The sequence below is a fragment of the Saccostrea echinata genome, unplaced genomic scaffold (assembly GCF_033153115.1).
Source record: "Saccostrea echinata isolate AGI-Se365-2 ecotype Australia unplaced genomic scaffold, CSIRO_AGI_Sech_v1 ptg000064l, whole genome shotgun sequence".
Lineage (NCBI taxonomy): Eukaryota > Metazoa > Mollusca > Bivalvia > Ostreida > Ostreidae > Saccostrea > Saccostrea echinata.
Genome location: NW_026889813.1, coordinates 4,117,667 through 4,140,891, shown reverse-complemented (window position 1 = coordinate 4,140,891; position 23,225 = coordinate 4,117,667). Strand labels below are relative to the sequence as shown.

The 23,225-nt window shown below is 32.3% G+C and overlaps 1 protein-coding gene across 1 annotated transcript; it reads left to right on the top strand.

The window, feature by feature from the left end:
* Positions 1–4,767: 4,767 nt before the first annotated feature.
* Positions 4,768–12,396, top strand: LOC133175682 (sulfotransferase 6B1-like). Its single transcript, XM_061310790.1, has 5 exons — positions 4,768–5,071; positions 11,248–11,563; positions 11,773–11,893; positions 12,011–12,158; positions 12,287–12,396. Exons 1-5 carry the CDS (start codon positions 4,918–4,920, stop codon positions 12,394–12,396), a joined length of 849 nt encoding a protein of 282 aa, XP_061166774.1. The 5' UTR covers positions 4,768–4,917.
* Positions 12,397–23,225: the final 10,829 nt, after the last annotated feature.

The window sequence follows — 23,225 nt, the reverse complement described above, 5'->3', positions numbered from 1 at the left end:
ACAGAATGTTTTTGGAATTGAGTGTTTGTGACCAGTATCAAGTGGCAAGCTACCAAGTTGTATGTTAGCTGAGAGACAACACCATTTCGCTTTGTTCACTTAATTAATTACAGCACTAAGCAAATGACATATTTGTATATATTGAATAAATTACGCACTAGGCAAGTGTCCATTATATTTGTATATTTTGCTTTGATCTGTATATTTAGATCCCCCCCCCCTTCTGAAAGTGTTTTGCTCCGTTGTTATTTTTTATTTTGATCAAGGTTTTTGTTATTAAATGTCAATTAGAAATTTGTTGGCATCGATCACGGTCAAAGTTTTAGAGTTACTCCCCACGGCTGTTTGTATTAATAGTCGCGTTGCACTATTTTAGCACAGGAGCATGTGGAGAGTAAAGAAGCATGTGGAGAGTAAAGAGAGCAGATTAGATATTATAAGGACATTGAAAATCTGTGATATTTTCTGACAAATGCACACGTATTTGTTTGCGAAATATATTTAGAAAAGGGCCAATGAGAAGTCGAATTGGTGAATAACACGTAAAACAATAAGCGAAAAGTATTTGGATCCGCGCCCAATTTCATATAAGTAGTGATGACGTCTGTACTAATCTTCTCATAAAATCATTATTACAGTGTGCTAAATATTTTATATAAAAGGAATATTCTTTACACATTTTAAAGAATAAGCAATCAAATTTATTTAACGAATTTTTGTAAGTTTTGTGTGAGCTTTTGGTGTGTAAATCACACAGACTTGCACGTAGGCATATTTTTCATGAAGCGCTATCCCAGATTTCTACTTATCCTTATGACGTCCAGACGTCATAACTGCTTGTATGAAACTTGGCGCGGATCCAAATACTTTGTGCATACTGGTGCTTTAAGCGTTATTCACCACTTCTCATTAGCTGTTTTCTAAATATATAGTTTTCATTTGACCAACAAATACTTGTGCATTTGTCAGAAAATATCACAGATTTTCAATCTCCTTATAATATCTAATTTTTATTACACGTTCGATATTGTTAAAATTTTACACGTCCCATGGTGTCTAATTTAGCCTTTACTAAACAGTTCTAGTACTTGTAATGAGAAAAAAAAGTCCGCCGACAACCTGTTTATATGTATACGTAATAACTCTCCACATTCTCCTGTGCTATATAAAAATAGTGCCATGCGACTTTTAAAACAAACGGGGAGTCACTCTTAAGCTTTGAGCATGATCGATGCCAACAAATTTCAAATGGACCAAAATGAAAATAAAAACAATGGGATGGGATACTTTGAGAGGGGCGGGCGGGGCGAAAGGAAGTTAAAGTATAAAATTTCATTGTAAAAGCTCAAAAGCTTCTAGAGATATCGCCCGGAAACTAAAGTCTTACACAGAGACAGAACGTATGAATTTACGACCTTGATCTTACACCTTTTGACCTCACAATCAATAGGGGTCTTCCTTGGACAATAGGGAGTTTTGGTATAAAAATTTCATTGCAAAAGCTCAAAGGCTTCTTCATATATGACACGGAAACGAAAGTGTTAAAACAGACAGAATTTATGACCTTTGACCTTTTGACCTCAAAATCAATATGATTTTCCTTAGGCCGTAGGGAGTTGTTATGTAAAATTTCAAAGCTCAAAGGTTTCTCGAAATATTGGAAATTAAGGTGTTACAGACAGACAGAAATACACACAGACGGACACTCATACTCAAATTAATATTCCCCACTTTCAGTGAAGATGGGGGGGGGGAGGGGCGGGGGCAAAAAATGTCGCTAATAAAGGAGCATGATTTGTATGGGCCCATCAGTATTCCAACGGATTGTCGGAAGACCTGGTCCCCAAAGCCAACATAGATACAGTATTGTCAATGAGAAACACCAACATCTTTTTACCAACAACTTCAGAGTCAGAATGCTTTTTAGCAAAATACTTTTGAAGATAACCAATCACAAGGTAGGAAAACACGATTTCAATTTTTATTGAAGAGGCAGTTGTCTATGTCAAAAACCTTCTCTTTAATTTACTATGAGGAATGGTTGTACATGTATAAAACATGCAAAAGTCTTATGTTTTGATTCTTTTGATGTTTGAAAAGTTTTGAGATTTTAAATTTTACAAAAGTCGTTTGGAGTTTTTTTTAGAATCCACATTTTATTTACACCGCTTTTTAAATACCGGGTACGTTCTAAAACAATTGTCTGAAGTTTCTACTTCACAACAGTTAATATTTTGGTGAGGAGTAAGGATAGGGGCTTGGTTGAACATTTACTGGATCCTAAATTATATCTTTGTTTGAAAGGATTTTTATGAAGTTTTGGAAGCTAGTATAGGGACAGTAAATTAAACCCACTCCCATTGACTGAAACGTATGCTTCATTGGAACCCTGTCTCTTGCCAATAAGCTTACTGAGTTCTACTCCGCGTAACTTCAGTGATTTTTTTTTAATTAGGACTACTTATCAGTCTATAAAAAAATGGGGAGGCATCCTCTGCAAGTTCCTTGTGTTTATACACAGTCTTATAACGTTCTTTCTACTGTACTTCAGATTTTTGTTCCCCGCTTTCACTGAAAGTGGGGGATATTAATTTGGGTATAACTGTCCATCCGCACGTATGTTTAGCTGTCTACATTTCTGTCTGTGTGTAACAATTTCGTTTCCAGGCTATATCGCAAGAAGCCATTTGAAATAAAATTTAATTCACATCTTTCTATGGCCGAAAGAAGACCCCTATTAATTTTGAGGTCAAAAGGTCAAAGGTCAAGTTCATAAATTCATACATTCTGTCTGTGTGAAAAATGTTTGTTTCCAGACGATATCTAGAGAAGCCTTTGAGCTTTTGCAATAAAATTTTACACCACAACTTCCTATGGCATAAAAACAACCCTATTGGTTTTGACGTTAAAAGGTCAAAGCTATAAATTCATACATTCTACCTGTGTGTAATACTTTCCTATCCGGACAATATATCATGAAGCTTTTGTGCGTTTGCAATGAAATTTTATACCACACTCTCTATAGCCCCGCCCCCCTCTCAAAGTGTTTTGCTCCGTTGTTATTTTTTATTTTGATCAAGGTCTTTGTTATTAAATGTCAATTAGAAATTTGTTGGCATCGATCACGGTCAAAGTTTTAGAGTTACTCCCCACGGCTGTTTGAATTAATAGTCGCGTTGCACTATTTTAGCACAGGAGCATGTGGAGAGTAAAGAGAGCAGTTTATTACATATAATAAAGCTTGTGGGAGGACTTTACATAGTAAATCTATAAGAACTGTTTTGTAAAGGCAAATTTAGACACCATATGTTGTGTAAAAATATTAACAATATCGAACGTGTCAAGAATGAAAAATTGGCGTTTTAAGGAGGATGAAAATCTGTAATATATCAAACAAAGCACACGTATTTGTTGCTCAAACGAAAAATATTTAGTTAGAAAAAAGCCAAAGACAAGCTTAAGTGGTGAATAACACGTAAAACACCAATATGCACAAATTATTTTTTATCCTCGCCCAGTTTCATACAAGCAGATATGTGTGGTATGTACAAAATTTCTCATAGAATCATTATTAATGTGTAATTAATATTTTATATAAAAGGAATCTTCAGTACATATTTTAAACAATAAGCAATCTATCTATATGATTATTCATATTGGCATTTACGATGTGAAAATTTTGTTTAAAAAGATTGTCATGTAGATGTTCACAGAAATAGAAAATAAAAGATAAAATCTGCGCACACGCCACAATTCTTAAGCAAATTTGGATGAAAATCTAAACTTTAAACTTATATGGTCTTAGGGCCAAAAAGCTGAAAAGTCAAGGTTGACCTATTTTCTTCCACCATCAGCATTTTTTTTCTACCCAGAAATTTCTTGACAAGCAAAAACAAAACAAAACAAAACAAAAACAAAAAAACTAAACAAAACAAAACAAAACAAAACAAAACAAAAACAAAAACAAACAAACAGACAAACAAACAAAGCAAAACAAAGAAACAAACAAACTCCTCTCAACCGTGAAAAGCCTATTTCTTAACAGGGGTCCACGTTTTCAAGGGGGGATTACAAAGTCGGTTTTAATTTGCTTCAATATATACATTTAACAACTCTGCAAGTTCCACGGGGGGGGGGGAGACCCGACCCCCACTCATTTTTCCTTAAGTTGGGGACACAAAATCTCTGAATTAGCTTGTAGTTGATATAGGTAATTCCCTTAGGAGGTCAGTCAGTCAAACAATCACGTCTTTGTTTTTGTAGATTTCTCTTGGATCAGGAAGTCACACCAATAATAATCTATCATATTTTACCTTATTCCAGTAGTTGGTTGGAACTAAAAGGAACTGTTCAGTCCGACCCAGCCATAGACAACTGTTTCCTAATGTGTAATAATAGTACTGTTTATTTACTATCTACTCTATCTACCAACATATAACTTTATAATGAATTAGTATGCTTTTGTATACTAACGTTTTACATGATCCAGGCATTCATTCATTTAGAATATTAGTGCTACATTTATTAGAAGAAAAAAAAACTACCCAAAAGAAAATCAATTAATGAGCAAAGCAGCATTAACATTTCATGGTTGAATACTTTTTTCTCATTATATATTTAGTTTAAAACTTTATTCAATACCAAAGGTATATTACATAATGCTTTTTGACCTAAATCATAGTGCAGAACGGACCATTGTGTGGTAACAGAATCTTGAAACTGCCTTAAACGTCGTTATTTTAAGAACTCAGTACATCTGAACTCGCAGGGGTGAAAAAAATTTGTGTCAATTTAGCCTCAAATTGGTAAGTTACTTTGGCAACTAAGTACACCTGGACTTGCAGGTGGGAGAGAGGGGTGGGTCAATTTAAACTCAGTTTGATATATTACTTTGATGAGACAGTTTATGAATTTATAATGACGACAAAGCAAAAGTTAAGCGTAGACGGACTGATAGTTCCAGCATTTTTGCCTTTTCAAACCTTAACGGACGCCCGAAAACGAATTGCAGATATTGTGAATTTACCCACGAGGAAAGATGACGTTTTTGTTATTTCCTATCCAAAATCAGGTACGTGATTTCTATACATGTATAGTATTTAGCCTCTTTTTGTCCAGTACAATATATAAATATTTTAAATAGTCATTCTTTTATTATCTTTTTTTAAAATGACAGAATAGATATAAGATAAAGAAAGTGCAAGAAGTTGTGATACAAAATTCGTTCTGAATTTGGGAAGTTTCGAGAAATTATTTAGTTTTGGATTTAGGTAAATCTTTGTGAATACATAAATATTTTTTGTTTGATATTGTACATGCAAAGAGTGATTACACATGCATCTGTAGTTTGCCTGAAAGAGTATCTAACAACTGGATAAAAGAAACATTTCTTCATGTGGCCAAATATAAACCTTGCAATGAGAAAAGTGATTCGATATTTGATTTGCATTTAAAAATGTACCAGGATCTATATCTTTCTTATCTATGCCTAAAACGGTTATCTGATAAGACGACTAAAAATAACGCATAATATAAAGTCATGTTTATTTGTTTAACACCCCTTCGAGAATTTTTCACTCATATTGAGACGCCAGCACTTGTCAGTGGAGGCTGCAATTAATACTTGTACTCGGCACTTACTGCCTTTGAGCAGTGAGGGATCTCTTTCGTGACAGCACCTAATGCGATACGGGACCTCGGTCCAACCGCTGTCTCATCCGAATGACCGTTCTCCGCATCACACTGTGGATTCGAACCCGCGATGTAAGGTAAATCATATACGGTACCAATTATGATGCACCAGATATGCATTTCGACAAATTATGTCTCTTCAGTGATGCTCAAGCCGAAACGTTAGAAATCCAAAATATTTAAATAAAATGACTTTGAAAAGCTGAAAAAAGGTGTGCCAAAGACTTGAGCCAAATGCATCGAAGGATCAGAGCTACGTATGAGGGAGATAATCCTTAATTTTAAAATAAATTTCTGAATTATACCACAGCAATTAAATATATATCCGTATTTTCAAGCTAGTACCGAAGTACTTAGCTACTGGGTTCAATTCCTTACTTTAAAGCAAACGCTCTAACTACTGTGCCACGCGGGCGCCTATAAGGTAGTGGATGTTTGTGAATTGCGTTTGTACATATATGTAACAGGGGTGGTCGCGTGGTAAGAAAGAGCGGGAAATCTTGATATTTGGTCCAGATTTAAAGAGTTATGTTTAGAAAGCCTGACGTTAGGGATTACATTCTTATCCTTGATATAGAATGCAGATTGAATAACGCATATAGAAGTAAATTTGAAATTGATTAACTTTATGTGCTAAGTATTATCAGCATTTCAGCAAAAGTAGGAGTTTCCTTCTGACCACTTCATTTTTAAGCGCTTAGCGTAAAACGCTTATAGACAGCTTACAACTGCTTCCGATCCAGCGCGCCACTAAACAAGTTCGATAACTTTACTGAGTCTTCTAGAAATATACTTCTTGAAATCTCCGACTTTTTCAGCTATTTTGGTTTCACACAGTTACATGCAGTTCTAGTAATAGGTGTTAATCGGTATGCCCAAAATTGACCTTCATATTGTCTTCCCACATTTTTTTTTATTAAAATAGAAAATTTAGTGTTATAACTACTTACAGATCTTTCTGTTACCATCCTTGCATCATGTCTAGAGTTCTAAATATTGTAGATTTCGCATCTTTGTTTCAATGAGCAACAGACAGACAGTCTATATAGACTTGTATTGTGTAGTCTTTACTTGTAACATAGATAAAAATATTTCTGATGTAAAAGGCAGCATATGCATAGTGGCTATGTTTTCAAACAATCAACTAAGACAGGAAACTAACAAAATTTCCATTTCTAACAGGGATATCGATGAAAATTTGGTGCTTTTCAATTATGTGTGAAGAAATAAATTGCAAAAGGACAGGAATGGCGGTGATGTGATGTTATGTATACTTGTGTTAGGAACCTAGGAAGAATTCATATATTGTATATAAGGTTATAAGTGGGTTGAGAATTTGTAGGAATATCGGTTTAGCGACATTTAGAGGACTACATGAAAACGGAATAATACAATTTTATATCTCCATGGATATTAGGAGATATAGTTGAACCTATTTTATACATGTATATAACGAGGTTAATAAACAATTTTCAAAACTGAATTTTAGGTTGTGTAGAATGTTTTTCTAGAAATATGGAACTAACAGAGAAATAACAGGTCGATTATCTTTTAGTAGTCCATATCAAATGCCTTGAACACACTGGTCCTGTGTCCATGCTATTCTTATTATTGTTTGCGTGGTAGGTAATATAATAAATCGATCAGTAACAAATTAAATCACGCTCAACAACAGCCAATCTTGAATTAAAAATAAAAATTATAGCATACCACAAAATTGCTAGCACAGAATAAATTTATTGTTACGATTTTTGCAATCGGTGTGGCACATTCAAGAAAGTAATACTAGCGACATTTTTTAAGTGTTCAAAATTTGTTGAAATGTAACATTTATCCTGCTAATTTATTACTAAATGTACAATTTGAATTTGGTCGGAAAAATAATTTCCAACATTTTCTTCCTCCTTGCTTGCGATTTATACATAGAGCTAGGTCTTAAAGATTCCCAGGACCTTTAAGATTTCTACTTGTGAGGGGCGCTGGAAAAATATATTTTGAATTCTATATTTGCTTCTTCTTTCTCTCTTTTAGGATTTAGAACATGCGTTTATTTTGGACTGATTATCTACCACTTCCTCTATACTAGGTTAATGATTTTTTTAAAGATTATCTGTCAGTTTTATGTACATGTGATTGACCTTTTAATACATTACATTAAGTTTACTTTAAATAAAGAGGAAAAGACACAATGTTGAATTTCAAAATGTTAAAAATTTTAGGGAAAATTTCTAGCTGTTGAACTGTAGTTCATTCACCAGACAAACCAGAGAACTACAGATCCAACCTTTGTTAAAACCTTCTATTTACGGCGCCGCTTTTTGTCGCACTCTCTGGGCATTATTTCTTGTATTATATGCGTTTCCCCGCCGAAAGCATGGTATCCATTAAGATACTATATCCCCAAAAGCCTCAGATTTAATGAAAAATAATAGAATACTGATACATACATGTACCCCTTGAATTATAAGTGTATTTAGACATAATTCCCATTTACTGTAGAAGTATTTTTCCGCGTGGTATTAATTTACGCTAAGAACACGTTTACAGATTTTCCGCGGAAATCTCTCTTAATGTACTTAATGAAATATGGATGACAAAAAAAGTCAAGCTCATAAGTCCATTAAAACAAACCAGAAAGGGAGCAGAGCAAACACGGACTCTAAAACGGATCTCGGACCAGGTGCCCCGTCGATCAGTCAAACCCGCTGTATCTTCTTGTCCATAGAAATAATTCGGTGTGAAAATAATGTTCTAACAATTTGTATGAAAAACGAAATATTGACTTTAAACGAGACTGTTGATATGCTTGTTTCTTCAACTTATTTGTCAATAGCTAGAAATTGTTCATACGTAGAGGATGCTCTTGCGTATCAACTGGGAGATCTATACATAAATTCAATATGCAGGTGACAAGAGTATATTGCTACATAAATAAGGGAAGTTGACCATAGAAAAGTCATGTAGAAGTTTTTAAATGAATTCTGCTTCATGTTAATACAAAAATAGGTCTGCTAAAAACAGAGCAGAATAAGTACCCCTTCGAAATTCCGACAGATTGTTGGAAGACTTGTCCAAAAACTATCGATATAGATATGTTCTACAAGAATTTCAAGCATATATTTAAATATCATCTTCGGAATACTTGTGTGTATACTAAGTAATCAGAATGTGTTTGAAGAAAATAATTTTGCAAATGACCAATGACAAGGTAAGTAAAGTTACGAGGTATATTGAAGGTATATGGTGTTTATCTAAGAAATCCGCGTAATTCCCTATAGATTGAACAGAGATTTTGATTCCGTGGAATTACAATCCCTTGGAAAAAGTACGTTAAAAGTATTACATTCAGTATGCAGAGCAGTATGTGTCATAATTTGTGACCTTAGCATGACCTTACATTAGCTCAGTCGGTAGAGGCTCGCTCCGTGATCGGAAGATTGCAAGTTCTAGCCCTTGCCGCGAAAAACCTAAGTCGATAATAAAATAGGCATCTTAAAAACCGAGGCCCCTTATCAGGGTAGGCGTTGGCACGATAAGGATCCCTCCCTTCTCAATGACCCTCGGTGCCAATGCAGGTAAATGTCTAAATTTGAAGTGTATTGTTACGTCTCTATACGTGTGAAAAATTCTCGAATTAATGAATCAGCCCTTGAAGAGTTATTTCCATTTGTCTCTAATCAATAAAAATCAATTTTAAAAAATCTAATTTCAAATTGTTATTCTACTCCAAATTAATAAATACATCTTTCCATCGCAGCATTTTTGATATTCTTAATATTTCAATTTTTATTTTTTTAGAGATTTACCCGTCCCCACAAACCTCAATGCGATCTTCATTGATCAATTTCTGTTTAGGCAATTACAACTCATATTTTAAAAATTCTTGTGGTACACCATGTCTACTGTAAAACGCTTTAAACTAATATCAGAGTATTTTATACATGATGGATATTTAAGGATAGAGAATTAAGTTCTATCAGGGAAGGAATATCTTAGTTGTCAATGTGTTTCACTCCTAATCTTGTTACTTCGGTCTTGGAATATCAATTAAAAAACCGCATTCCGATTTCCATGTTGGGGTTATACTAAAGTACGCCTAGAAAATTTTCACGCCCGTGTTTTATATATCTTATTTCTTTTTAATAACAAATTGAATACATTCGGTAAGGCGTGAGAATAATTTAAAACAGAAATCCCATGTAAACACAGGTATTTTGTGTTATGAAGTCATTGAATATTGAGAATGGTCATGCTAGTTCAAATCACTGAACTGAAGTTTATTCTTAAACAGGAAAACTCAGAATTGTAATTGCGGCTAAACCTCTTTTATCTGAATGTTCTATTTTTTAGCATAATTATGTTGACGTTAGGGAAGAATAAAAAAGCTCGTACTTATTCCGGTACAACAGAAAATTTAAATTTTAACTACATATTGCACAACTGCATTTTTAAAATCCATTGTTTATCGCTTCCTTGTACTTTCAGTAACTTGATTGATTAGGGCTACAATTTTTGTAAAATATCTGATTTTCTCTAGGCTTTGATATACATTACATATGACTGTATATCATTCTTGATGATTGTTGAGCAAAGTTGATAATTTGTGTCGTATAAAATAAAATATATGGAGATAACAAAAAGTATTCATGCTCAAAAGTTTATTCAAACAATACAAATCAGGAGCAGAGAAAACATGGTCCTCTGAAACATCAGAAGTACATGAGATCAGGTGCCATGGAGAAGTGAGCATCCCCTGCCGACCGGTCACTCCCGGCGTGTGCTCCTTGTCATGATAATAGCAGAAAAGTCCGTCGACAATTTATTTTGTAAATTATGGCCTAACAAGTAGTTTGAAAAACGTCAGTCAGCATTTGACTTCATGATAAATTGTGTTTGCTGACAAGGTCAGATGAAACTTGAATTGAAGCAAGATCATGTCAAATAAGAATCAAGAGGAGTATATGTGGTATGGTACAACAGGGCAATTATTGTTTACTTCCGGATCGTTAATAGTCTATCCTCCTTCGGTTATCTTTTTTTACCCATAGATGCTGGAAAATTACACATTTTCAGATTTCTTCTTTTTGTCTTTTGACAGATATTCTTCTCCAGAGGGAGGCACAAAATGTTAGAAAATGTTAGATGAATACGAAATCTGCACATAAACGTAGTTTGACGAATTACATGTTATAATAACCCGTCTGAAAGATACATAAAAGAGTTATGTATATGAATGAAAAGATGAGGGGAAAAAAATGAAAAAAATATTTGATGTCGAAAATACGATGATATGTAATTGTAACTAATGGTAATGGCAAAAATGTGTGTTCTTGAAACTCCGAAGATGCATGGAATCTATATACTCTGTTAAATATATATTTGCACTGTCTTCTATTTAATGTTAAGGCATCCTCTGGATGATTGAAAAAAGAACATCCTGACATGCATAAACCTTTAAAAAAATATTTATTTATTTATTTATGATGATTCTTTTGGAGGAGATGTAGGGGATGAAATTGGAAATTATAATAATACTTTATTTAATTTTAAAAAAAGGAAACCATTGGCTGAATGCAATCGTGCCCCGCCTTCAAAATTCATGTTTGGACACACCTCACAAACTGTCAGAAAAATTCCTGGAGTTTATACCAGATCTTCAGGAATTGGAGACTGTTCCTTCGCCTAGAATAATGGGATCTCATCTTCCAGTTAAATATATTCCAAAAGAAAACAAAGGAAAAATTATCCATTCCGTTCGTAATCCGAAAGACATTGTATTGTCTGCTTTTCATCATTACACAACCGATCCATATGTGAAGGACTACGTGCATCATGACTGGCCCAGTTTCGTGGACGATTTCCTACGTGGGGGGTAAGTTAAATTCATTGTTGTTTTCTGACAATATCAGTGTTATTTGACCCTTATTGTCTTGAACTGCAAATCTTTATTTACTTTGCATTGTGAATGAAAAGCTATAGCGAATGCGTAACTTGTTTACTTTATTGGGAATACATGTAAGTATTTTTCATGATTTGTTCAAAGGGAGAGTGATGCAATTGTTGTACTGTTACAACTTACAGCTATCTATTTTTTATAGACTGTTACTATGGAAGTTGGTTTGAAAGAGAGAAAGAGTGGGAAGAGGCAGCACGACAAAATCCCGAAAAGATTTTGATTGTTTATTATGAAGATCTTAAGAAAGTATGTTCAACAAAGTGTCTTTTTGCGTTAACATCCCAAGGCATTCTGTTGTAATTAATGCCACTTTTTCTTTAATTAAAAGATACTGGACATATGTTGTTTTAATGTTTAATTTAGAATGGGATGGAGACGATGAGACAGATATCCAATTTTCTTGGAACCTCGTCTGATCCTAAATTTCTTCAGGCTGTTTATGATGAATGTACCTTTGCGAAAGAAAAAGAAAGAGAAAAGGATACAATGTGGAAGTTTATCTATAGAAAAGGTTAAAACTATTGTGCTCTAATTCGTAAATGAATTTCAGATATGAATCCAAATGATATATATATCCATCTGAAGAAACATATACATTTTTTATATTACACATTCTGTATTTCTCTATTCATACTACAGGAGAGGTTGGTGATTGGAAATCGATGTTAAATGAGGAACAGAATAAGAAGTTTGATCAGGTCTTCAATGAAAAAATGAAGGGTTCAAAATTAAAGATTCAGTGGAATTAAATGGATATTGATAATTTTCATAAAATTTTATACAGTTATTAATTTTGTTTCGTATATTAAAATCAAAAGTAATATTTATTTTTTCCCCAATAACCATTATAAATAAAATATGACATGAAATTATAAATCTGAGTTGGGTGTGACATTTTTGGAACAAATGAGTGCCTCAGTGGGTTGGAACTATGGAAATGATCATGTTATGCTTCTAGAATTTCGAGAAATTCAATTCTTTTAAACAGCATTTTTTAAAATTTATGTTTAAATTTTTATGTCACATATAAATGTAAATAAAAAGATTCACCGTCTAGTTTGTTGGGTATACCTGGGACATGAAACACAGTTGGAAACGTGTGATAATTTATGCATAGGGGGCTTCCCCCTTTATGCAAATTATCCCGCATTTCCAACTGTGTTAAATGCCCTTGCATACCTAGCAAACTACATTTTTGTAGATAGTATTTTTAAGAAATTTGCAAAATTGTGACCTTTAATTGATCCCTGCCTCCCCTCGTCCTCATCAATAGGGGTAATGTAATACTGAAAATATTGAAGTGAATCTGGAAACTATTTCGTACCATATATGAATCAATGACCTAGATTTTTCACATTTAGTACAGAAATTAATAAGTTTTTTGCTAAATTTAGGCCATCATCTAAATGCATAGTTTCATTGAAAAACTGAATAACTGAGGTTATCAAACCATTTTATGCAATAAATGAATGTCATAGCTTTCTCTGAATAAGTATTAAGACCCATTCTTTGTAATTTCTTTAATTTTATATAGGAGCTGTGACACGCATAGTCTTAGAATTTCGAAAACTCTCCACGATTAAAGTCTTAAACTCAAATCAGGCAAACAATGGTTGTTACTTGTTATTGTTACCATGGAAACGTGCCCCAAAGTTTGAAAAATGGCACTTTGCAACATATTCAGAGTCCTTAATTAACGTTTGCAGCAATGCAAACAAGTGGCAAAAACTGAAAAAAAAAAAAAATGAAACATGTGAATAAAAATAAATGCAATTCTTTTATACCTGAATCTTCAATAATCTAGATGATCATAATGAAATGGGGTCAGCATGTCAAAATGATAATTATATTTAGTTAATATACATTGCATTTTATTTGCACATCAAAATTACACTTCATATTCTCTTATTTCATGATAAACATTCTATGTAATAATAAACTTGTTTTGTTTTATTTAGAAAGCGCAAGAAATAAATTGATTAAGAACTCACTTTCAGTGTATAAACCTTACTGGTATTTTGTCGTATTGAAGTGAATTGTTTAGAAAACGTAAAGATCAAAGTTTACCTTAGTTGTTGAATAAATGATTATATGTATTTAACTATAAAAGCACTTTAAAAAGTATACATGTAGATTATGATTACCCCATTAATATAAAATCGTAAAAAAAAAAATGTGTTTTCAGTACTAATGATATTTAGGCAGCTTCAGAGATACAAATAAAAGGTGAACGACTACAGATTTGTAAATGAAAAGAAAAGATTAATAAAATATATTGCATTTATATTATAAAATTATTTTCGTCAGGCCATAACTAATTATATGTAATATGTAATTGCAGTCCATGTAATGGCAAAAACTTGCAATTTTCTGAAGTCCAAAAGGGTATGAAATCTATGTGCTCGAATCACTGATAAAGACTCAGCTTTCTGACTAATGGAAAGAAACAGTATCCTCTGATTAGTGAGAGATATATCAAAAAACCATCCTTTTAAACATTTTATTTTATATTTTTATGATCAATATTTTTTTTGGAATAAATTTGCAGTGAATTAAATTTCAAAACGAAACCAACCATACCCCGCCTTCATTATTCATGTATGGATAACCCTCACAAACTGTCAAACACCTTTCTACACGTTTTATCAGATATAAGGAATTGATGACCGCTCCTTCGCTTCGAATATATATGACTTCCCATATTCCAGTACTAAATCAAAAGAAAGCAATGGAAATATTCCTCTTTCCACCATAGCACAGCCAACCCAATGTTCAAGAACCGTGAATCCTGACTGCTCGAATTTCTTAGATGATCACTTACGTGGGGTTAAGTTGATTAAATATCTGCTCTTTTGATCATTTCAAATCGTTGTCTTGTCATTAACATGATCTTGTACCTCAACAACATTTTTGTTTGGAAAGAAAACCTGTTACGTATATTAAATATATGAATAGTTGATAAGAATAATATATTTTTCATGATTGGTCCCAGTAGATTGTTATGCAGGTATTCGTGTTGTCGGTACACCTTGTACATAGATTTATTTTCAAAAGTCTTACAAAAACTTTGATATTTACAATTCACAAACGGATAATCAAAATAGAGAAGTCATTTACATTTCTTGTTGAGTTTTCTTTTTAACTTTCTAAACAGAGTGTTTTTACTGGAATTTTTTGAACGAGACACAAAAAGATTTGGTAGAAGCAGCGAAAAGCAGCGAGAGAATCGATGTCTTTAATGTAAATCTGAAAAAAAGTAATGTTCAGCAATAAATTATTTGTTTTGGTATCCTAGGGTAAACCAAGTTGTAGTATTTATTATATTTCCTTTAAAAGATACAGAAACTACACATTTGTGTTTTTTAAATGCAAAATTTAGAAAGACATGGAGACTATGCAACGCATATCAAATTTTAAACCTCGTCCGATCTTACATTTTTTAAAGCTGTGTATGGTGATACAGTAAAAGAAAGAGAAAACGAAATTATCTACATATACAAGAGTCATCCAAAAATACCTAGACTTTTATCTTAACTGTTTTATTTAAGGTTGTATTATAACCATATTAAGTTGACATATTATAACAATAAATACCAACGATTTGAAAAAAAAATGAATATATCATGACATTCATCAAATTTATCTAAAATTTAAGACTGCAAAAATGGGGTCAAGGAGCCCGATCAAAATTTAGTAATCCAGTAACAATTTTCACTTTGCAAAGTGTCTATAAGCATATCTCCGATAATTAAATTGCCCTTAAACGAAATGAAATTGAAAAGATCAAATTTTCTATTGCTATATTTGTCAAATGTTACACAGTAATGTAATACAATGCTTTATTTTAAAATCAATTTCTATAGACAGGTAATCCTCATTGAAAGAGAGAGAGAGAGAGAGAGAGAGAGAGAGAGAGAGAGAGAGAGAGGTCACGAAGCAACGAGTAGTATTTAGATTTTGTTTTGCACTTAAAAAAACCTCTAAAACAATATGAAAAATGCTGGAGGAACCAATATATATATATATATATATATATATATATATATATATATATATATATATATATATATATATATATATATATATATATATATATATATATATATATATATATATATATATATATATATATATATATATATATATATATATATATATATATAAAGCACTAAAAACCAACAACACTGTATATCCTAAGTGTCGGATCTACTAAGTAGATACAAAGTCACGGATGGAAATTTATATAAAGCACTAAAAATGACCAACGACACGAACAATAATAATTGTCAAATTTTCGGGACAACCTGTCCCTTCCTCAGGACAAAGAAAAAGGTTAAGAAGTCATAAAAACAAAAGAAATAGAGAAGCAAAAACAACTAGCACTACTACTAAACTACCAAACACTAAATATTTACAATGTTACATGTTTAATTTTGAGTTTGTAAACAGTTGTGAACAAAGAAATCCGGAGGGCTATGAATTGCGTCCGGTCTATCGGGTGTAGTCTGGTGAAGTGTGATTTACATAATTGAACGAATTAATTATCGCTAATTAATTACGGCCAACAGTAAATCGTACATTGTCTTATTCTCTCAAAATAGCGTAACTCTACATGATAAAAAGGAATTAAAGAAAGATAATATGGAAGGACAATTTAGAAATATGAATTTGGGTACCCAAATATCTACAGCTCACATTTTTGCTTATTTCTTTTTTCCGTTTTCCAAATTTATAATATATCCAAATTCATATTATCTTTGTCCTGAGGAAGGGACAGGTTGTCCCGAAAATTTGACAATTATTATTGTTCGTGTCGTTGGTCATTTTTAGTGCTATATATATATATATATATATATATATATATATATATATATATATATATATATATATATATATATATATATATATATATATATATATATTAGGGATGGCAATCGAATACAGAATGTCTAATCGGTTAACCGCAAGACGTTCCGAACGATTAATCGGTTAATCGTATCGTATAAAAAATTCGACTTCTTTTCTTGTATTTGTATTTATATACAAAAGAAGACTGAAAGAGAGACGTGGTTAGAAGTTAGAAACATTCTGCTCATTATCTTGATCAGGAAACTATGTGTACATATAAATTATTTTATTTCAATTTCAATAGTTAGGCAAAGAAAAAATAAGAAAACCATGAATTTTGCGTAAGAAATCAGACACAGAAAGATATGTTTCCAGTGCAGATATCGCACAAATTCATTCTTCATTGTCACAGTGATCAAAACTTTGTCCGAACTTTAACTTATGCAATAGTTTTCCAATAATATAATAGATAACGGCGAAAGATTGATATGTATACACATTCATTAAAAGTGCTCAATGGAAATTGTGTAAAATCATTAAAGTATTACGGGACGACCAGGTTACCAATATATTGTTTTTAAAAACAGTAATTAACACTTCCAAAACTGACCAATTATTACCTCGCGATCTCAATCCGGAGAGCCATAATTACCTCCAAATCAGCTCAATAAGATGTGTAAAAACACTGAACTATCAACTTTTATGCAGAGATTTCCTTTTTTAAAAATTAAATTTAAGAAAATTGCATCCAATTTTACATGTATTAAATTTTCCGATTAACCGATTGCAGATTTTCTAACCGATTACCATCGTTCCGACCGATTAATCGATTAACCGGTTACAAATTGCCATCCCTAATATATATATATATATATATATATATATATATATATATATATATATATATATATATATATATATATATATATATATATATATAAAATAATAATAATAATAATAATAAGCTGTGGTTTTGTATTGAATTTTAAGCTTGTTCAATGAAAGAAATGAAGTTGAAGAAGTAGACTTTGCCTGCCTTCTGTTATTTACTGCTGTCATATCTTCCACTATCTCTTCAGGAGGTATGAAGAAATTTGCCCTAATCCTGCTGGTCGATCTGGATTAAGGTGTGATCCTTGATCAGCAATGATTTCTGTGTGTCATTGAGAAAGAAGTTATAACCTCTCTTCCTTAACAGAATTTCTGAATGAATGGATTGAAAGCCAATTCCTTGTCAATAAAGTCTTTCACAGATGGTGTCAGGAAGGCAACATTCTTGACTAAATTATTGAACAATTTCTTTTTCATTTATTTATGGTACTTTTTTATGTTGCCTTTGATGGTCTTGAAAATTGTAGGGCCATTAATCAGCAAGTCAATTTCTTATCTTTTCTCACTTTTTTCTATATGTTTACTGATGTAAGCTGACCAACACTAAGTCAAAAGCAAAAATCTTTCGACATGGTAAGGTACAAATTTTAAAATATCTAAAACGTTGAACTGATGATTCAAAAGACTAATCAAGATGATTTTCTGCATCAAAGAGCAATGATTCTTGAAAATATTTTTTCTAGAAGAGCCTCATCCAACTTCATGTAATCAAGATTATTAGATTTTATATTAAATATTGAATTATTTATTTAGGATAGGATTTCATGTTTTATTAGTCGGTATAAAACATACACAGTTTATTAAATCATCATAGCAATATGTAAGGTGTATTACGAGTAAAAGTAGGTACGAAATTAACTTTTACTGTGCACCGGAAGTTACCCCCTTTTCAAACCTGCAGATTTTGCAACCAGACGCTTTTTCGAAGACGAGCAAAATATCCAGTGCCATCAGCATCTCATTTTAAGAGGGAACTACAACTAAGAAGTGGAATAGTGTGTGAAGGGATCAAACCTCCCCGTATCTATAATTAATTGAATATCTTTGATCTCAGCAGTCTTTTTGCTGTGTTCAATGAAAGCTTTTTCTGCTATCGTCCTTACTGGGTATGGTTGAAAATGACTAGCTTTGACCTCTTCATTCTTAAAGATAGGTGCTTTAAAGATGTTTTCATTACTGGCTTTAACAGGAGACTGTAAAATACAAACATTTCTTCAAATATATTTTTCAAAGAAATCTTTTTTTTTGTGTGTGTGTACTTGTATTTTTTTAACTACTCTGTAATTATTTTTATAAAACAATTTTTCTATGACATTTTACACTTCCTCGATTTTTATACATCATATGAAGAATCACACATCATGTACATGTGATAAGTACGGCAGGGTTTTGATATCTCGATTTTCTTGTTTAACTCTACAATGCCTCGACATGGAAATATAACTGAACAGCTTCAAGTTGTATCTGCTTGACTTTCTTGCGCTTGAACTGAAATATATATTGAATATGAAAGTCTTTGGTTTATTAAAGTATCAGCCAAAGTTTATAATATCTAACAAGAATTTCAAGAAATGAGTCATCAGCGGTGTGTAGTGTGACTGAAGATAGACAAACGTAGAGGCAAGCAGGTAAACTAAATATGTCACCATGAGAATTTTCTCGTAGAAGCATCAAATAAGGAAAGTAAAGTCTATTCTGATAAAGAATACTAAGAAATGATGAATTCTTTTGTGACAAAATGAAGTAGAAAACCCTAAATAAAATAAATAATTCAAATAAATTGATTTTAAGTAAAGATTTGAACTTAAAATTATGAACGTTTGTACATATTAAGGGGAAGAAGGACCTTGAGGTGAAAAAATACCTGTCATTCAATTTTTTCATATTTTGTATATTTCTTATTAAGGTAGTATGGGATATCTCCACGTTATGACGTATTTCCGTTTGAAGTATTGTTTTGATTTGCATGAGTGCTTATTATCGGGTCAAAATTTGTAGATACACCGTTGAAAAGAACACTCTGAAGCCTATTTCAATGCAAGTTCTCACAAGTCGGCATTTTAAGTAAAAACAGACAAAAAAATCGCAAGTATATAAATTTACTTATAATTGTACAACGGACATTTAAAAAAGCAAACCCCTGTAAAAGGTAGTTTCAACATTGCTGCTTTTGAACACTTTTAAGCAAAAGCTGTATTTCAATTGTTTGAGTAACTGTACAGCACCTTGTGTGCGGTGAGGCATGGATAAGTGCAATTACTTCACATTGTGCTGAATTATCACCAATCAATTATCACGTTAACCAGGGCTGGACTTTTTTTGTTATTTAATTCAAGAAGTAACTGTTTGGTCACAAATCAGCTAGCTGTTGTATATAGTCCCAAAACGTTCAGATGAATGCAATTGCTCTGAACAAGACAGGTCCTGGAAAGCGATTGTCCATGCATTGTTTTCAAAACCGCTCAAAGTTGAAAACTACAAAGTGCGATTTTTTTATGGTTGGGAAAAAATGATCATCATTTCTAAAATAGCACCCAGGTTTTTTCAACCCTTGGAAAATAAAGAAGGATAACTCTTCCGCTCGGATCTTTTAATTCAAAAAATTTTAAATGCATTTTATATTTTCCATTTATATATATATTTTCAATTTGTTTATTTCACTTTGCTAACATATTAAGATACATTCTAATTGTAGACTTTCATGAAATTTTATCCGTCTGTTTTCAAGAAATAAAGTTTTCCCAGTTTTTTACGCTTATTTTTTGTTGAAAATTAAAAAAATACTAAGACATATTTCTTGTCATTTTTGTTTTTATAAACACTTTATATTAGCAAACGCCTGCCTATAATATTAAGCTTATGAAAAAAGAATTATGCAAGAAAAAAATCGTTTTTGTATTTCTCATTAAAATAATAAAAAAATTATTAAAATTACACTTTAATATACTGAAAGGTGGGGGTATTTCAAATCCTTCTAATTTGGGTACATAAATATGTAGGAGAAGTTCCGTTTGGTATCCCATACCACCTTAAGTATGTCCCACATATCTTAAAGCAGTTATATCATTAGGTTTCTAACCTTATTTTAGAGATATTGATTGACAAATACTATGCCCTACAGTATCTAAGTAGAGCTTTAGTTCTCCATGTTTCCGGGCCCATTACTCTGTCCATAATGGGATTTTTTTTAAGCAAAGATAAAAAATATGTAAGTGGACATGTATCTTTTAAAATATTTCATAGTATGAATAGGGTTTAAAATTCGAAAAAGCAAGTTTCTTCTATCACATTGCATCTGGATAGCGAAAATTACGTACTTTTTAAGACAACTTTAACAACAAAAAACGTAATTTACCAAAAATTCTATCATTCAATATTTTTAAATTTACGTTGAAATGTAAGTCCTTCAAATTATTGATTAACTGTAAAAATTTCGAATGGTGAAGCTGACCTCAATATTGCACAGGAAATCGTTAAAGAGGACATAAGCATGACAAAAACGTGTCATGTTTACATTTCTCGAGTACGGGAAAAACCAACTATGACGTCACATGTAGCTAAATAAGCGAAAGAAGATATACCTACATAAGATTTCCGTCATCAGCCATGCAAAAATAATTTTTGTATTCCCCGTGTCTCAGAATATTTTATCATATAATGATTAAGACCTGTTTTCACAAAGTAATACCGCCCCTGTATTCACTGAGTATGATCTTGCTGTACTAACAGATCGTGTATGACGTCACCGACTTGTTGGACGCGCAGTTTAGGGAAACAGAGGAGTGGATCAATCTTTTTCATAATTTGTTAATGATTACAAGAATTTTAAAACTTTTTATTTTTTTAATATAAGATGGTTATCAAAGTTTAAAAAAATGTTAAAAAATTATACAAGAACTGATGCTTTACACGTTTTGCACTTATATAAACGGAGACTATGACGTAGTTAAGAGTCATGTGACCATGTGTCCTTCATCCCCTTAAAGGTGCATAGACACAGATTTGAAGGTTATTTTTTTCTCAAATTCTCTGTATAATATCACAACTTATATGTTGCTTTAGAATTTTAGATGAAAATAAAATTAAAAACTTATTTAATCTGGAAATTATTGAAACTACGAATTTCGGGAGGCGTTTGATTAACACATCCTTGAACTTTCACAATTCTTAACTTTATCCTTAATACTTTAGAAAAGTAACGATTTTGTTGTGTATTAATAAATAATATTACGTCTATAATCCAGAAAATTCAGAGTAAAAATGTGCGAAAGCAAAACCCACTCACTTAAGTATTATCAGCCCGTGCTCAGTGTTGTGTAGTTGTGTACAGAGTTTAACAAATTGAATACACCCGTGAAACGTAAACTGTTTTTTGTAAACAGGGCACGAGCTCTGTTGTTGTTAATGTTTAGGTTTCACCGGGTGTGTTCAATTGTTAAACTCTGCAGACAGAAATGAGCACGGACTTACAATACTGGTGAGAGGATTTTGCTTTCTACATTTCTACTCTGAAATTTCTGCATTATAGTTTTAATATTTTTCATTAATAAACAACAAAATTGCTACTTTTCTAAAGTAATAAGGATAAAGTTAAAAATTTGTGAAAGTGCAAGGATGTGTCTATCAAACGCGTCAAGAAATTCGAAGTTTCAATAACTTCCAGATCAAATAAGAATTTTATCAAATTTTCGTATAAAATGCTATAGCAACATATAAGTCATGAAATTAGACAGAAAATTTGAGTAAATGTTCAACTTCAAATCTGTGTCTAAGCACCTTTAAGACTTTACACAGTTATATCCTTTTTTGCTGAAGATTTCTGATATTAGTAAAACATGGAGTCTGAGGTTGGCTGCTTCATTTATTGTAATGAAATATATGGAGATAACGAACAGTATTCAAGCTCAAAAGTCCATTAATCAATACAAAATAGGAGCAAACACGGACCTCCAAACATCAGAGTTGGGATCAGGTGCCATGGAGGAGTGAGCATCCCCTGCCGACCGGTCACACCCGCCGTGTGCTCCTTGTCATGATCGGGAAATAACGGAAAAATCTGTCGACAATTCAGTGTGTAAATAATGGCCTAACACTTAGTGTGAAAAACGTCAGTCAGCATTTGACTCAATGATAAATTGTATTTGCTGACAAGGTCATTGTATCGACCATAGAACTTACGAAATGATGACTTTAAACGAGACTGCTGATATTCTTGTTTCATCAACTTATTTGTCAATAATTTACCTCGTTTCAGAAATTGTACATACGTAGAGCATGCTCTTGCGTATCGAATCAACTGAGAGATATATACCCCGTATGCAGGTGATGAAGGTATATTGCTGCATAAGTAAGGGAAGTTGACGATTGAAAAGTTAAAGTCATCACGTTTATCATAAAGCTTGGTTGTTAGATTACCATTAACGTCGTTTTCAAGTAAAATATCCAAATATGAAACAGATGTGTCAGACTCTGTGGTATCTTTTATCTCAAGTTCACAAGGATATATCGTATGGACATAAGAATGGATATAGCCATTGTTAATTGACAATACGTCGTCGATATATCTAAATGTCGAGTTGAAGGCCACAGCAAGTGTTTTCTTCTTTCCACGTACAAGATTTTGGACAAATTCTGCTTCATATGAATACAAAAAAGGTCTGCTAATAACGGGGCGCAATTGGTACCCATGGGAATTCCAATAGATTGTTGGAAGACCTGGTCTCCAAAAACCACATAGATATTGTCAATCTGAAACTCAAGCATCTTTTTAATGTCAACTTCAGAGTACTTGTGTGAACAATCAGAATGTTTTTTAACAAAATAATTTTGCAAATGACCA